Source organism: Hyperoodon ampullatus (assembly GCF_949752795.1).
Source record: "Hyperoodon ampullatus genome assembly, chromosome: 2".
NCBI lineage: Eukaryota > Metazoa > Chordata > Mammalia > Artiodactyla > Ziphiidae > Hyperoodon > Hyperoodon ampullatus.
In genome coordinates this window covers 171,048,089-171,066,949 of record NC_136915.1, presented here as the reverse complement: position 1 = coordinate 171,066,949, position 18,861 = coordinate 171,048,089, and the positions used below count along the sequence as shown (strand labels likewise).

General features: G+C 35.8%; 1 protein-coding gene across 1 annotated transcript; it reads left to right on the top strand.

Moving 5' to 3' along the window:
• Positions 1-796: 796 nt before the first annotated feature.
• BLZF1 (basic leucine zipper nuclear factor 1) lies at positions 797-18,474 on the top strand (the record flags this gene model as incomplete). Its single annotated transcript, XM_079727997.1, has 6 exons — positions 797-827; positions 8,851-9,290; positions 10,661-10,860; positions 12,648-12,776; positions 14,673-14,892; positions 18,289-18,474. The coding sequence occupies 6 exons, from the start codon at positions 797-799 to the stop codon at positions 18,472-18,474; spliced, it is 1,206 nt and encodes a 401-aa protein (XP_079584123.1).
• Positions 18,475-18,861: the final 387 nt, after the last annotated feature.

Genomic DNA, 18,861 nt, shown 5'->3' with positions numbered 1-18,861 from the left:
AAGGGTCTTTGGAGACCTGTTTTCAGAACAATAGGAGGAGGGTTTGTGACTTTTGAGGAAGGTAATCGTGGGAGATGCTATGCCGAGTTATATCGAGTACCCGAGTGATCATTTTTGTGGTGAAACCAGTTGTCATCCAGTGTCCAGTTCATCATACTCATAATCACTGCATTAGTATCACCTTCCTTCTCACGTTCTCCACTGAATCTTAGTCTATACTGTAAGGCCATGCATACATTTCTGAAAGCATATGCTATGCTATTTTAGTTTTATTACCAAGAAGTGCAAATTAAGTTATGAATTTTTTGTCGCTTGTTAAACATCTGAACAGAAGCTCCTCTCTGATAATATATAATGAACAAAATAGTGTCCATAATGTCTACTGAGAACATAGTTTACTTTAATTACTTTTAAATTCCTGGTGTCATATCAGTGATACAAAAGCCCCTACAGTAACTATAGTACTCTTTCTGAGCTAAATTTAAGGACACACATCTGATAATTTAGAAGATACTGTTGGTAATTTAGAGTATACACTGAAACAGAAATTTGAAAATAAACCACCCCTAATTTTTTTGAGACATTTGGTAACCATAACAATATCACCTTGTGAAAAAGGGCTATAAGGGGCACCTCCTAAATGCAGCCTTATTAAATGCAGAAGGAGAATATCACAGTATATAAATTACGGGGACTTAGTGAATATGTTTATATGGTATTGTTTTAATTCTTTCGTTTTATACATTTTTAGGTTTTTTAGTAGAAGTCTTGGGGTGCATTTTTATTGGTGAAAAAAATGACTACTCTTGAAAGTTTAGAAACCAAAGGTAAGTGTTCTTCTTTTGCTGATAATTGTTTTTAAAACATGAAATTTATGATGATAGGACAAAGGACTGTTTGAGCCAGGTAACCAAACCCTATAGAGCCCTTGGGAATCATTTGTATTTCATATCTCTTCATGTTTGTTTTTTAATGCAGTGTTTACATTTCAGTAGTACAGATATACAGGTGAATAGTAACATCATTTGGTAGTATTTATTAGATGACTACTACTGTTAAACAGTAGTGTAAAAGCAAATTTTTATAGCTATGTTCTCTGTCCACTAGAAGATTAAGATTTAAATAAATAAGAATGTACATTTTAAAAGATTTGGGTAGATGAACAAACAACTAGCAGGTATAAAAGACCTTTTTCTTATTGCATTGGTTTGTTAGGGCTGCTGTAACAAAGTATCACAAACTGGTGGCTTAAACAACAGAAATTTATTGTCTCACAGTTTTAGAGTCTAGTAGTCCAAGATCAAGGTGTTGGCAGAGCCATGCTCCCTCTGCAGGCACTAGGGAAGGATCTGTTCGAGGCCTCTCTCCTAGTTTCTGGTGGTTTGTTGGCAATTTTTAGTATTCCTTGGCTTGTAGACACATCACAGTGATCTTTGCCTTTTTGTTCACATGGCATTCTCCCTGTGCATGTATGTCTCTGTGTCCAAATTTCTCCTTTTTATAAGGACATTAATCATATTGGATTAGGGTGCACACTACTCCAGTATGATCTCATCTTAACTAATTACATCTGCAATGACTTTATTTCCAAATGAGGTCACATTCTGAGGTATGGGTGGGACACAATTCAACTCCGAACATTTGCTAACTACAGTAGTTACTTCTTAGTCCTGCCTTGCTTGTCCTTTGTATAACATTTCATACTATTGATCATTCCCACTTTTTGAAATACTTTCTTTCTTTGATTTCCATGACTTTACTCTTATTTTCTGTCTACTCTGTGGCCCTTCACTGTCCAATGCAGTAGCCACATGTGGCTATTTGAGCTTAAATTAGTATTTTTTAAAATTAAAAATTCAGTTTCTCAGTCACATCAGCCACATTGAAGTGCTCAATAGCCACATGTGGCTGGTGGGTATTGTATTAGAAAGTGCAGATATAGAACATTTCTATAATTGTAGAAAGTTCTGTTGGACACCACTGCCCTAGTTATAGTTTCTTTTTAATTCTCCTCTTCTTCTGGTTTATCTTTTAATGTTTTTCAGCCCTTCTTCTCTTCTACTCTCACAGCTTTAGTAATTATAAGGATGGCTTCCAAATCTATCTATAGCTCAGATCTCTTTCCTTGTGATTCAGACCCTTGTAGCTTACTGTCTACTGATTATCTTCACTTAGACACAGATAACAGTCTTAGCATGTCCCAAAGTGAGCTCCTCTTGATTCAGGTTATTCTTGGGTAGAGTGAGTTGTAGAGGTTGGAGCTGTCAGTGAGAGATGGGAAACTATTTTCTAGAAGCCAGTTTTGCAGCAAGCAGATCTCCAAAAGCAAACTCTTTAAAGGGGGTTTAAATGTGTTTAGACAGCAAAGATCATGCCAATAAATATTTAATTGAATTTAATTCAGCTGAGTGCAAGAGCATTTCAGGTCACCGGAGGCTTTTTATATTATTAGAATAAGCAAACCAGAAACTGAAATGAAAGTAATAAGCTGGGGATTAATGGGAAATAAGAGCAATTAAATCATAACTACTATGAAAGCAGTTAGCGTGGTACTTGGCAAAAAACGAAAAACTAAATACGACATTATCATTAGTAATTAGAAGTTAGTTATTGCAAGGCCTCTGTGAAATTATTTATTTGTTGTTACTTGTTTGTAATGAGGATTAGAGTTATAAAGCACTTTCACATACATTATTTCATTTGATCTTAATTTTACAGTGAGGTAGATAATTCAGCTGTTAGTCCTAATCCTTCATTTAATATCGTTTTAACTGTTAGTGAAGAACAGTTACTTGTATCACATGGCCTGAGAAAAGGTGCACGTATATGGTTGCCATTTGTCAGTTGCCTGCATTTCCTATAACTGCCTCAGAAAAGAAGCAAGATTGGCTTATAGGGACAGAACTTCTCAGCAGACGTTTGAGCAATACTGTCATCATGAGAGGGATGTGTCCTTGCTGCTAAGGCATTTTGAAAGGGAAACATGCAATAAATAGGAACAATTAGAAAATTAGAATTTGAATCCAAAACTTTTGGGGGAAGCAAGGTTGAAATTAAAAGTAAAGGGATTAAAGTCAGACAGTTCAGTGAAAGTAGACCAAATAGGAAGGTCTGAGATGTTCAAATATTTATAATTCCATAAAATAGTCTAACTTTTAACTCTAAGTCTGTGGAACAATAGTTATTAGGTGAAAAAGGATTCCATGGACAGATAAATTAGAGAAATGCTGGATTAAGGGAGAGATTATACTACAGGACCCTTCAGAGCCTTTAATATACTGATGTACACTGTGCAGCTCCAAAGAGATATACATGGTATGCAGCACTGCCCACACTTATTTGACCGGGAAGCTCTTTTATTTGCGGGGCCTGTGACAAAAGGAACGTTTGGATTCCACGTCAGTAAACGTGGGCCTGACTCTTAAGTCCACTGCCTATAGCATATTTTTCTAATTTAGTGGTAAGTAAACTTCATTGGGTGATACTGGTGACATATAAAAGAATATTAATTTAAAATTACCAAGTGATGATCCCTAATTTAACTTTTATAACTGAATCTGCCTACGATCTGAAAAGTTTGTCAGATTATGAGTTAGCAATTAATGATTTCGTGTAGAGGAAAAAAATTGAGCAGTTTTTAAATGAGTTAGTTATTGGATGTTAAAAGGAAATCTTCTAGGTGGTGTGTTAATGTTAACATTAATGAACTTCCATAAGCACTTACTGACCTTTTCTGCACCAAGCACCATTTCATTAAGCTGATGATACCAAGATTAGGAGGCAGTCCCTGCCCTGCGGAGATCTCAACAGTTTAGTCTAGGAGAGAAACAAATTATTGTTATTATTTTTTTTTTTGCAGTACGCGGGCCTCTCACTGTTGTGGCCTCTCCCATTGCGGAGCACAGGCTCCGGACGCGCAGGCTCAGCGGCCATGGCTCACGGGCCTAACCGCTCCGCGGCATGTGGGATCTTCCCAGACCGGGGCACGAACCCGTGTCCCCTGCATCGGCAGGTGGACTCTCAACCACTGCGCCACCAGGGAAGCCCAGGCCTTTATTTTTAAACCAGTTCAGTGGGAATTCTCCTTCTCCATGCTGATGTGCTACAGCATGAACTAAGTACCAAACCCTTTATTTCACTTTCGGAAGTATTCCTTTGTTCATCTTTTTGAAAGTAGAGTCAGTCCTAAAGCTCAAGGTATGTCTTAGTTAACATTTAATACAGAAATGATAAAATATTTTATTTTAATATAAAACATTTTGTTAAATAGAACACCTTAATGTCTTTCTACCTCCTGTGTAACATAACTCAGGATTCCCAGTACATTACTACATACTTAGGAAAAAGTCCCCAAAAATCTGATAAATGAAAAAATAGTCCTAAAGTCTGATGATATAACTTTGTAAAACTTTAGCATAAGAGAATAAAAGGCACAATTATATTTTATGATATTAAGCTTTTTCTCCCCTTAATCAAGAACCAAAGTTATTAGATTTTTTTAAAGAATAATAATAAAAGCAATAGGAGGTAACATTTAATGAGTGCTTACTGTGCCATTCTAAACACTTCAGAATGTTTTCTTATTTACTTTTAAGTATTGCATTAGCTCATGGATATGGAGCATGCAAAAAATAAAACTAAATAAAGACATAAGTAATAGATCTACTGATACAGCAGTAGGGTTATTTTGTGAGGCAGTTTGACAATGCAGATCTTCACCTGGCACATTAATTCTATTCTTGAGAATTTATTCAAAAGAAATAATTCACAATTTGAAAAAAAAAACCTGTAGGCATAAAAATATTCACTAAAGCATTTTTATAATAAAAAATTGGAAAGAGTCTAAACATCCAACAATAAAATAGTAATTAATTAAATAGTGCTATATTAACTTGAAGGAATAATATAGTCATAAAATGAAAATATGAAGACTAGCAAAACAGAAAAATATATTAAGCTTATAAAGTTAATTATGAGTATAAGTATATAAAAATATTGAAGAAATTTGAAGTAATGAAAAGTTATTTTAGAATAATTAGAATATACATAATTTTTTCTTCTTAATATCTTTTAATAATGTAATGTTTTAAAAAAATAGTAATAGAAACCAGAAGATATGTGACTGTGTATGATGGTAATCTGTTCTACTCTGTAGTTTCTGTATCTATATAACTAAGTTTGGAAGAAGAAGAAAAATAAGCTTATTAAAATGTAGAAACCTGGGAGGGATGGATTGCGAGTTTGGGATTAGCAGATGCAGACTATTATATATCAAATGGATAAACAACAAGGACCTACTGTATAGCACAGGGAACTATATTCAATATCCTGTAATAAACCATAATGGAAAAATATATGAAAAAGAATATATACATACGTATAACTGAATCACTTTGCTGTACACGAGAAATTAACGCAACATTGTAAATGTATATTCAAATCATATGAATATATGATTTGGCTAGATAGTAATGAATTCACCAAAGACTGACCAATAGTCCATGATTGTTCAGTTAACATTTTTGTAGAAATCAAATTTCTGTAGAAATATTTTTCTACCACTTATTGCACACTTATTATATATTACCCAGTAACACATGTTATCTTTTTACATGTATGTCCTGTCTCCTCAAGTTTAGATAGTAAGTTTCTTAAGCATAGAGGTCCCCACTACCTCATACAATGTCTGGCCAATATCAGGCACCAAGCAGCATGTTTGTTGCCTGTAAAACTCAAAAGTTTATCATCAGCATTGTTATATGTGCTTATCCTTTTCCCCTCCTCTTGCTTCCATTTATTTATTGTTCATCAGATAGAGAGTTCTGGGTACAAGGCACTTTACTAAGAATATAGTGGTAAAAGAGTGACACATAGTCCCACCCTCATGGAACTTATATCCTAGTGGAAGGCATAAATAGTATATCACTAATTACACTGAAAAAAATGTTTACCATTTTGATAAATGGTAAACAGAGAAAGGCAGGGTCTTTGCTCTAGGGGCGTGTAAACAAAGAACTTAGCCTAATCATGGAAGCGAAAGGCTTCCCTTTGGAAAGGTTGAACTGAGATTTGAAGCATGAGTAGGGGAGAAGAAGTTAGGAAGAAGATTCCAAGAAGAAATGTCTGCAGAGGAAGAGGAAGGCATTTGCTCCTATTGAGACACTAAAAGAAAGCAAGTAACACTGGAACTTAGGATCTGAGGGAGTGAATGGCATAAATTGAGACCCAGGAGATAGGCAGGGGGCCAGATCACCAAGGGCCGTATAGGCCATGGTAAGGATCTTGGTCTTTATTCTGAGAGTGATAGGAAGCCATTCAGGGGTTTGATGCAGATCAGGTCTGCATTTTTTTAAGTTCACTATAACTGTTATATAAACTCTGTGGGCTTTTGCAACCTGACAAATAGGGCTCTTAGCAGAGGCAGTAAGTTCAAGGTTGGTGAGGCAATAGTTCTGTTTGTGGAAGGCCTCCCAGACCAATTAACAGCTTAGCTCTGGAGTCATATTCAGACTCAAATCCCAGTTTGACACTGATGATTTGGACAAGCTATTTAACCTTTCACAGCCTCTGTTTCTATCTACAAAATGGGTACTATTGTGCTTACCCCATGAAACTTGTAAAAATTAAATGATATTGATGCATCTGAAGGACTTAGAACTATGTCCTTGGCACATAGTAAATTGAATAAAAGCTAATTATCATTACCATTCCTAGGTTTGGGCCTCCATTTTCTCAGATGTATGCTGGACTCGTAAAATGGCAAGGAATCTAACTTGTAGCTCATAGGGATGTTACTGAATATACTAATTCAAGAACTCCGTGTAGGTTAGGTATCATCTCAGCCATTTCCTCAAGGTTGCAACATTTCCCATTCTAGCAGATCCTCCATTCTTTCTAAGCTCTAAACCACTTATTTTCTTGAATCAATTAGTGAAATTAGCCCTTTCTTGGAGAAAGATGACTCAATGAAACTTCTTACACTGCTTTATTTGAGGTAAGGTAAAATAGGAGAAAAGAAACAAAATTTTTGTTATTTGACTGGAGCATTGGTAGTATAGTGGTGGGCATAGCTGCCTTCCAAAGGTTATCTAAACTAAGGATGGCTAGGCAGGTTTGTCTTATATGAGGGGAGTTTTTTTTTTTTGGCTGCATTGGGTCTTCATTGCTGCGCGCGGGCTTACTCTAGTTGTGGTGTGCAGGCTTCTCATTGCGGTGGCTTCTCTTGTTGTGGTGCACGGGCTCTAGGCATGTGGGCTTCAGTAGTTGTGGCATGTGGGCTCAGTAGTTGTGGCTCACGGGCTTAGTTGCTCCACAGCATGTGGGATCTTCCCGGACCTGGGCTCGAACCCGTATCCCCTGCATTGGCCGGCAGATTCTTAACCACTGCGCCACCAGGGAAGTCCCAGACGGGAGATTATTTTAATTGAGCAAATTAGTAAATGTGTGCAGCAATGTATTAAGTGTTACAGAGGAAAGGAATGGGAGCTACCATTTATTGAGTGTCTGCAATTCTGTGCCAGACACTTTTGACACTTGAAGAGGCAGTGTGTGCAGTGGTTAAGGCCTCAGTTTTTGGGACCAGGCTGCCCAGAATTGCATTCTGCATCTTCTACTTGCTAACTGTGTGGTATGACTTTGGGCAAGTTCTTGAACCTCTTTGTGCCTTATTTTCTTCATCTATAAAATAGAGCTAATTATATTTACCTCAAAGGGTTACTGTAAGGATAAATGAGTTATGTGTAAAGTATTTAGAATAGTGTTTGGCACATGGTAAATCTTTTATAAGTGTTGTTTATTTGTTACTTAACCATTTTCTCATTTAAGACATAAGGTAACCCTAGATGTATTGTTAAATTCATTTCATGGAGGCTAAAACTGAAGCTCAGATAATTGCAGGATTTTGTCCAGGATTGTACAGGTAGCAGTCGTGGAAATGGGACTCAAAACCAGATCTGGCTGATCCCAGAGTTCATGTCATTTCTATAATACCATGCTCCTTCCACTTGTTTAGGGCATGATGCCTGGCCAGAGTGTGCTTATCAGATTTATTGGGAAAGTGAGATTTAGCATATAACAAAACCCATAAATGATAATTATGGTTCATGATTAAGATTCAAACTGAATGTTTGAGATAGTAAGTAGCATAGGCATTCAGAGAGTAGACTAGAACAGTTGGGAAAATTTAATGCAGAGTAGAGTTTAAGCTGACTTCTTAAAGGGATAAGTGAGAACCACAGTAAGTGTCAAAAGAAGCCATTTAAGAGAATAAGAAATAGCAGAAACAAAGGCCTAGGAGAGAGAGTATTAAGGAATCTGGTTGGATAACTTGTGAAGCATTCTTTGCTAAGAGTTCACAAAAACAGGTCTATCTATTTTGAGGTAGACACTTTCAAATACGTATATACATAGCTTATATTTATTTTTATATGTAACTAATATTATTGAATGTCTACAACGTGCCAGGCATTTGATCTTATTACATTCTTTCGTACCACAACCCTGTAGCATAGTTGTTACTATCTCCATTTTGCAGATTAGGAACTAGAGATTCATGGAGGGTTACATTAGTTACTTACGATTATACTAGGAAGTAGAAGTTGAAGCCGAATACCTTGATTCCAAATCTCTTGCAGTTTCTACCAAGAGAGAAACCATTTACTTAAGGAAAGTTTGAACCTGTAAGACGTTGTTCATCTTTTGTTGACACATGATTGTTTTGAAAATTTTTACTCTAAATTTTTTCCCTTTTTTTCAGTACCAGGAATTCTGAATGTAGGGTAAAGCATGTCTTAGCATTTTCCTGGCATTTCTTTTCAGTAAGTAGTTTATGTTTTGTTTTCCCTTCTATAGTCATCCTTACTTCATCCCCAATTCGAGGAGCGGGAGATGGAATGGAAACTGAGGAACCACCTAAATCTATTGAAGTTACTCCTGGAATCCAACCTATAAAGCATCACATCCTTCCAAGTCCACGAAAGAAAGCAGTTCCATCAGAGAGCCCAGGCGTTCTTCAGCTGGGGAAGATTCTCGCTGAAAAAGCAGTGGAAGTCGAAGCTGTAAGAATATTAGTTCCCAAAGCCGCTATAACCCATGATATCCCCAACAAAAATGCAAAGGTTAAGTCTGTGGGACATCAAAAAGGAGAATTACTTGGCCAGCCAGAGGGAGTTGAAGAACCTAGAAAGGAACTATCTGAGGTAAAGAATATATTGGAAAAGCTCAAGAACTCTGAAAGGAGGTTACTACAGGACAAAGAAGGTCTTTCAAACCAGCTCAGAGTACAGTCAGAGGTAAGAACAGCCTTAATAGGTTTAATGAGTACCTCTCTTTATACCTGGGCCTTCTGAGCCTGCATGTTAGAAAACAATACTTCCTCTTGCAGTGTCATTATAACTTGTCATTTATCTAAAAAACTTCCTCTTAACTTTCTCATTCTCTTTAGTGCCTCTAATAGAACTAGTTTATGTTGGGAATTTATCTTCTAAACATGGTTGAAGTATGAGGTACTTTGGACAATGTGAGGTACTTTGGACAAGACCACCTATAAGTTGTAAAGGAGGTTACAGTTATGGACTTGCAGAACGGAGACTAAGTAAGACTAGTTAATAATCCTTGCTTTAAGAATCCATAAATTCCAAGTATTTTTTTCTATGTATAGATAATACTTAGAATAAAGAAAATGGTGGTATAAGTATCAGTATCTTCATTATAAATGGAAAATTATCTATAGTGTTTGATTCACTTTCTTTAATCTTTACATCTTAGTAATTGCCTTACCAGCCCCACTTTGCCTCTCTGTTAGATTATACATCTTTTTGCTAGATGTTAGTCTTTGTGACACCATGGTTAGTGGTTGTCATCCAAATATGTTTCTAATATATTTAATAATATATTTTAATATATTTTTAAATAACTGATTTCAAATTACAAAACTAGTACATATTTATTTGTAAACATTTTAGAAAATACAGAAAAAATAATGAAAATAGTGCTACCTATATTATACCATCTGGCTATAAATGCATAATTATACATACTGAGTATATTTTTGCCTTGTAACTCACTTTTTTTAGTTGTTTTTTAGTTGTTAATACAGGATATTCTACTAAAATATCATTATTAATAGCAACAGTGTTCTTCAATGACTGCACCATATACCAATACCTTTTATTGGACATTTATGTTTTAATTTTTTGCATTTTTGATAACAATGTGAAGAACATGCTTATAGACATGTGAATTGCTTTCTTTGCTTAAATTCTTAAAAATAAAAATCCTAAGGCACAAAGAAATCAATTTTTAAATGTTGGAAAAGATTTATAAAACACTCTGTCATATCTTTTAGCAAAATGTATTGGTTCAGTTTTCTAATTTTTTGCCTTTAAGTGTTGACTGGAGGCAGTTTGTAATTTTTATGATAATGATTTGTACTCTTATAATAAGAGGCTCAGATTATAACCACATGGACTATAGATTAATAGAGATGTAGACATGGTTGTATACATTATGAAACTTAAATATTTAATATCACTTTTTGATACACACTTTTAGTAATGGAGGTCCAAACTACATGAAACACAGTTTCTCTTTTGTTCATTTTGCTACATTAAAGTCACTGGCATCACTTTGAGCTTGTTGTATTGGTCATGATTTCCTCCAGGTCAATCGTGAGTTAAAAAAGCTGCTGGTGGCTTCTGTTGGGGATGATCTTCAATATCACTTTGAACGTCTAGCCCGTGAGAAAAATCAGCTTATTTTAGAAAACGAAGCCCTAGGTCGAAACATAGCTCAGCTTTCCGAACAGTTAGAACGGATGTCGATACAGTGTGATGTGTGGCGAAGTAAATTCCTTGCAAGCAGGTATTTTATATTTTAAATAGTATTTCATTTCCTAGCTTTTGCTCTATCAGATTTTTGACCCCTAATGCAAGAAAATAGATTGTAGTGTGAAAATTTCTGATTCAAATTGTCAGAGTACCACATATATTATTTAAGATGTGGACTCTCCCTCCTCTGGATGGTCATACAGTCTCCATAAATGGAAGAGTGGTATCAAAAAGCACCTCCCTCATTCCAGAATTCTGAGTTACTCTTCTGTAGTAGAAATCACTCCTACTACAATGTTTAAGATCAAAACAAAACTGTAAACTCAGGCAATTAATAAATGTGTAAATTTTTGAAGACTATTTTTCCCCACCTTCTATCTGGAGAACTCAAATATCATTGCCACTCCGTACATCATATTTTGTCTCTCGTGCTCTGTTCTCATAGCTCATTTTACTACATAATAGAGCTTCCCAACCTTTTTCTCACCATGCACAAACAGAAAATGATAACATCTGTATGACATACTGTATAGCATAATGGATGAGGCTACTCTCCAGTAGAGGTGAGAACCCCAGGCCCCTAGAACCCCCAGGCCCATGGACACACTGGTAGTTGGGAAGCTGTCTTATATATTATGATTGTCTATTTATCCCCTCCTTCCAACTTTGAGTTACTGGAGAACAGGATCTGGGTGTTATCCATCTAACACACATCTATTTCTAATTGTACTAATATAGGATCTATTTGGAGAAATGAATTTACTGTTTATTGACTTAGAATGAATATTAATTAATTCTCATTGAACAGCTTAAGAAGCAAATCATGCATATATTTTACAGATTACTGTAATAACTTTGTTTTAACATTCTGATCAATGCTGATAGTAACACTCTAAGGGCAATAATAATAAACCAAACTTTATTGATATTTTAGTTGATTTAATCTTTTAATGTCAGAATTGTTTTCATTTTAAGGAATTCAGTGGTTACTATGGTCTGAGACTTTAGTTTTAAGATTTTCAGCTGAATAAAAATACTTTAAAATTTTGCTTCAGTTCCATCAATAGAGAATTGGTTAAATACATTTTGGTACATCCAATCAAAAGAAAACATGAAGCTGTTTTTTTTTTTAAAAAGGGAATGAGTTAGCTCTATGTGTGCTAATATGAAAAAAAATCACCAAGATAAATTATTAGGTGAAAAAAAAGCAAACTATAGAAAAGTTTGTATTAAATAATCCCTTTTTTATAAATAATATGAATATAGTTATTTTTACACATAATTTTATGTTGATATACACATAAATTATTTTTTTCTAGAAAAATGTATTGGTTACTTTATTGATTACTGATTATAAAAGGATGGGGATGCTGGACAGGAAGGACTTAGTTTTGCTTTTTTATAAATCTTTCTATATTTAATATTTTTCTAAGGACAAAGAAGTAATTGATGGCAGAAAAATAACTCATTTTTTTCCTCTTAAATTTTCCGTATTTAAAAAACATTTAAATAATATTATTTTTTTCCAAAACTTGATTAATCTAGAGTAAGACTGAAGTACATTCCAAAGTCACTATATAGAAAAGTTAAAAAACTGTTTCCTTTGTCATTTTGTAAACAGATATTTTAATTGAGTCCCTTTAATAAGTTCTAAGCTCATAAAGATTTTAAATGTTTTTTAGTGAAGATTTAAAAACTGAGAAGTAATTTGACAACATTAAATCTTTTTTGTAAGTTTTTACAAATGACAGTCACAAAGGTAGTATATTAACTTCTTAACACTGTCAGAGAATTTATATGTAAGATTTTAATCTTTTCCAGGGTTATGGCAGATGAGTTAACCAACTCCAGAGCGGTTTTACAGCGTCAAAACCGTGATGCACAGAGTGCTATACAAGATCTCCTGAGTGAACGGGAACAGTTTCGTCAGGAAATGATAGCTACGCAGAAGTATGGCACTTGTTTACATTCTGAACTCTTCTCCTTTCTCCTGCAATTTTTGTTATTGAGATAGTTCTTTAGTATTTCTACATTTAGTAACTTATTGAGCATATACATTTTAAAACAGATGCCCAGGGGAGGGAGAAAGACTGAAAAAACAGAAGACATGCTTCTTTTATTCTTAATTGGGGAGAGAATTAGTTATATCTATAATAGAAGAAATCTCTGGATTTAAAAGTAGTTTTTGGTTACAGTTATAGCAGTTTTGTATGGTTTTTGGTAGAAGCCAAAAAGCATACCGTTCTTTCCTTTGGAAGGAGATTTTTTTTTTTTTTTTTTTTTTGTGGTACGCGGGCCTCTCCCAGCTGTGGCCTCTCCCATTGAGGAGCACAGGCTCCGGACACACAGGCTCAGCGGCCATGGCTCACGGGCCCAGCCGCTCCACGGCATGTGGGATCCTCCCGGACCAGGGCACGATCCTGTGTCCCCTGCATCGGCAGGCGGACTCTCAACCACTGCGCCACCAGGGAAGCCTGGAAGGAGATCTTTTTGAGAACTGTTCTACAGTATTAGAGCTTACTTTCATGTCTATATGCACCAGAACTGTCAAAATTGATAGTCTTCCTTAAATGTACTTTATACTTTTATGTAGTTGATTTCTTACAAGTCAAATAAGTAAAGGTCAAGAGAAAATCATAGGGGAAATTAGAAGAATGAAAACACAATATATCAAAATATCAGATTCTGTGGGAGACAACTAAAGCAGTGTTTAGAGGGAAATTTATAATTTTAAATGCTTATTGTAGAAAAGAAAAAAGGTCTCGTCAATAATCTAAGCTTCCTTCTTAAGAAACACAAAGAGCAAATTAAGCAGAAGGAAGAAAAGGATGAGAGCAGAAATAAATGAAATAGAAAGCCAAACACTGGTTCTTTGAAAAGATAAGTTTACAAAACCTCTAGGCAGTATAATCAGGAAAAAAACAGATACACATGACTAGTATCAGGGATGAGAAGGAGAGGGGTACACTACAGATTCTGCAGACATAGGAAAGACAATAAGGGGTTGTTATGAACAACACTATGCTAATCAATTCAACAACTTAAATGGACGATTTCTTTAAAAGACCCAAACCACCAGAGTACTCAAGAACAGATAACCTGAATAGCCCTAACCTATTAAAGCAATTTACTTTGTAGTCAAAAACCTTCTAGTAAAGGAAACCCCAGGCCTATATGGATCCATTGGTGAATACTAACAAACATCTAAGGAGGAAATAAAACCAAATTTACACAAACTTTTCTAGAAAATAGAAAAGGGAACAATTTCCAACTCATTTTATGAGGCCAGCATCATCTTGACACCAAAACCAGACAGAGGCACTACAAGAAAACTACAGGCCAGTATCTCTAATGAATACAGATGCAAAAATCCTTAACAGAATTTTAGTGATTCAAATCCAACAGTGTATAAAAATGTTTATAGATTGTGGCCAAGTAGGTTTTATCCCAAGCATTGTAAGTTAGTTTATCATTTAGAAATCAACCAATATAACTCACACAAAAAATTATCATACACATATACCATATGAATATCTCAATAAATGCACAAATCAAATCAGTAGTTCTATAATACTGTATGAGTATACTATTATATTTTACCTGTACTAAAATACGAGAACTAAAAAATGTACTGTTTGTTGAATGATTTCCAGATAACCATAAAATCAATAAGTGCTTTCTGTAATCTGACTTATTTTACCAGACTTCCTGATTTATTGAACTCTGAGAGAAAGAGGAGAAAGATACTATATGATTTCAGAAATATGTTTCTCATTTATTCATCATTCTTGATTTTTATATTTTATCCTCTTATTAATATTCAGTGCTCATGTGTGTTCTTTGCAGGTTGTTGGAGGAGCTCTTGGTTTCCTTGCAGTGGGGAAGAGAGCAAACTTACTACCCTAATGCGCAACCTCACAGCACAGCAGAACTAGCGTTAACAAATCACAAGTTGGCAAAAGCAGTAAATTCTCATCTTCTGGGAGATGTTGGCACTAATGGTCAAAAAAAGTTTCCATCAACAGTTGAATTCTGCAGCACCCCAGCAGAAAAAATGGCTGAAACGGTAAAATACTTCTCTTTTGTGATCTGTGGAACCTCTAAGACTGTCCTCTTATTGAAAGTTGACATGTTGTAATGGAAAGTGCTTGGCATTGGGAGTTAGGAAATATGGGATCAAAATTTGATTCTCATACTAATGAGCTAGTGATCTTGTAGAAAATTATTTCCTCCTCTGAGCTTTAATTTTCTCAAACACTCTATTCTTGAGGAGAAAAAAATGTAGTTGTTTTTAAAGATGACCTATTTGGGGCTTCCCTGGTGGCGCAGTGGTTGGGAGTCCGCCTGCCGATGCAGGGAACACGGGTCTGTGCCCTGGTCCGGGAGGATCCCACGTGCCGCAGAGCGGCTGGGCCCGTGAGCCATGGCCACTGAGCCTGTGCGTCCGGAGCCTGTGCTCCACAACAGGAGAGGCCACAACAGTGAGAGGCCCGCGTACTGCAAAAAAAAAAAAAAGATGACCTATTTTTTAGCTACTGAATCATTGATAATCCTTTTCTTGAGCTCATTTTGATATGAAAACCACTGTATAGAACTTTTAATTTAGTAATCAAGAGTAGATAATTGATTACTTCTGGTCTAAGATGTTATTTGTTTTTTCCCCATATAGATGGGAATGTGCCAGACTCCACAGAATCAATTAGTGTAGACCTGGTACCTTCAGTCCTGCGTGAATTGAGGGCTCATGCAGGTGACCTGTCAAATACTGTGGTCTCACAGTTCTACACCCATCCAGGTTCATCCTCATTACACTTCAGTATCTGACTCCCATGTCCCCATCATAGGCCTTGTCATTACCAGAACTTTTCCACTTTTAAAATCTTCAACATCTCTCCATGAACTGTGATCTCAACAGTTTTGAGGATTCCATAAAATAATACATATAAAGCCTGTAGCAGTTTCCAATATAGGTACAGTAATTTCTCAATAAATCGTAGCTATCATTTTTATTATTATATCCTTCATCCCTCTAATCCTGTTGCCTTTACAAGTCCTATCAGTTCCTTCTAATTTATCCCCTCTCCCAAGTTCAAACACCTGATCTCCAGGCTAGACTTTAGCAATAGCCTCCTCACCAATATCCCCCACCTTGCTTTTGACCTGCCTCCATGCCATCCTCTACTGTCAGTGAGTTATTTCAAAAATGCCAATCCCATCATTCTTGGTACTGCTGTTCAGAGGGCTCCCAGTCTCCCTCATTACTGAATCTGAATTATTTCATATTGTAGAGAAGGCCTTTCATTAATCATTATTCCAGGTCCCCTTCTCTAGGATCATTTTCCAGGTGTGTCCACCCTCTGCACTTCACATCCCAGCAGTGTTAACCACTTTCATTCCACAGAGAGGCCACTGTATCTCATGCCTCTGTACATACTTTCCCTCTGCCTACACTGTCCTCCCAACAACATCTCTCTTCTTGCCCAACCACTATATTGCCTTTAAGAATCAGCCTTCCCTGAATCCCACAGGCAAACCTAGATGTTCCTTCCTCCAGGCTTCCATTTTGTACATATATATATATATATATATATATCTAGTATAGCTCTTTATCATGTTAAATTGCAATTGTTTGATTCTCCATCTCTCTCCCAAACTGTAAGTTCCTTAAGGAGCTTATGTCTTACATTTCCTCAAGGTCTGGCATAATCCTTTGTACAACAGTAGGTGTTCAGCTATTTACTGAATCAGTCCCTGAAACTAAACTCATCAGCTTTATCCAAAATCGTTTCTCTTTTTCTATTCTTTTTGTTGGGAAATGGTGTTGCTGCCTACCTGGTTGCTGCCAGTAGCATTTGGTATAATTAACTACTCCTGATATCTTGAAACACTCTCTTCCCTTGGCTTACATAACCCTACACCCTCCTATTTCACTATACAATGGTGGGTAGCCTCAAGGCTTGGTTTACATCCCCTTCTCCCAATCCTTTATCCACCTTATCGTCTCATTGAACAAAACTGACAGTCCTACTTCCTTAGTGTCCCTTGGACCTTTTAGCCACATTGCTTCAAGGTCAGCATTTCTTAGCTAGATTACTGCTGTAAACTCCCTTTCTCTGTTCTTCCCATGTCTGCTTTAGTGCCCACTCCTTCCCTTATCCACCTGCTGTGTATAGAGTGATCTCTCTGAAAGGCACCCTGCTTAAAATCCTTCCCTATCACTTTCAGGCTAAAATCTAGAAACCTTCTATCTATACTGGTATCTTGGTCTCCTTTAATTGTATTCCTTTGGCATTTTGTTTCTCTCTCTAAAGGCACATATTGTAATAACATATATAGAGAGTTGGGGTACTGTTATAATTTTCCCTTCTAAATTTATAAGCAGCTTTAAGATAAGCCCTTTATCTCTGTTTGTCCAGTAGCAGCTAACAAAGTTCCGTAAAAAACAGAAGGATATCAAAAACTAAATTGAAAAAGCAGTAATCCAGTAGAAAAACAGAGGTACTGAAATAGAATGGTAGCTCTTAAATGATGCCAGGACATTTTTAAATTAGCTATAGCTCTTTGGGTACATTGGTAACTTAGAAGGAAAAAAACCTGCTGGACAGTGAGAGCTAGGGAAACAGACATCTCAAGCCATTTCTGAAAGCTGTTTTGAATAAGCCTTACATAGAAGGAGAGAAAGCTCTTTCCCCCACTGCTTTTCCCAATTCCTTTCCAATTCCAGTACCTGCCTCCTTTGCCCAATAACCCATGTTCATCATATGATGATGGTTGAAAGAATATGAAAATGAGAAACAGGAGCTATGAGCCAGCCATGTTATCCTTGCCCTTAATTGGAGAATTTTTTTCAACCCAAGAGTTCCTCCTGTTGTGGGTCTCAGTAAAGGAAACAGAATAGGAAAAATCAGAGCAGAAGAATTAAGAGTATGGTGTCCATGAATCCAAGAAACAAAAGCATGATCGTTAGCATAAAATATTGCATATAAATTAGAAAAAGAGAAATGAAAACCATTGATTTTATAAGTACATGATCAAAAACTTTGAAATAACATTTCAGTAGAAGAATGAAGGCAGAATCCCAATTCCAGGCAGTTCAGTGAAGGACTGAGGGAGAAAGGTAGTGCATACTTTTTGGTTAAAGATAAAAATCACTTACAGTAAAATTGATATAACCTAATTTTCTTTTATGTTTTCATATATTTTCATCAATATGCATAAGAGTAATTTCATTATTTTTTAAAATAGGTAAACTAGGTAATATAATAACTTGACATCATTGTCAAATTTAGAGCTTTTTGAGAAAAGGCATAAGTTCTCTAATCAAATTCATCATTCAGATGTTATTTTTTATGGCAGTTTCATACCAATGAAATAGCAGTTATTGGTAGTTATATATTAATAAAACCAAGGGCTTTTACAGTCCTTACTGCATTCATCTGACATCACCTCTTATTTTCCGTAGGTTCTACGCATTTTGGATCCAGTAACCTGTACAGAGAGCTCACCTGGAAATCCATTTTCTGAGTCTTCACCAACCACCTTACTTGCTACAAAGAAAAATATTGGACGATTTCATCCCTATACAAGATATGAAAATATAACTTTCAGTTGCTGCAATCACTGCCAGGGAGAACTTATTGCCCTTTAACAGTCAATATGTTGGAGGCACACTATAGAGTCATTATTATTTGGCAGCTGGGGTTCTTTTAATGCTAGAAGTATTATCACTTTCTATTTAAATAATATATATCCCCAAAGATGTTTCATGTACTGGACTCCAGATTACCCTTTCTTAATAAATATCTCAGGGTAAGAAAAAAATGAAACTGTGTAGATATATTTAAAATAGACAATACAGGCATTACAGGATGGTTTTCCTAAAGTACTAAAAGAAAAAGATTCTGTACCTTTCTTTTAGGCTCTAATTTATTAATCTTGCTATATATTTTACATAAGCAAATTAATTTCTGTACTCTAAAGCAAGGATTGGCAGACTACAGCCTTGGGTCATATGCAGCCATACCCATTCATTTAC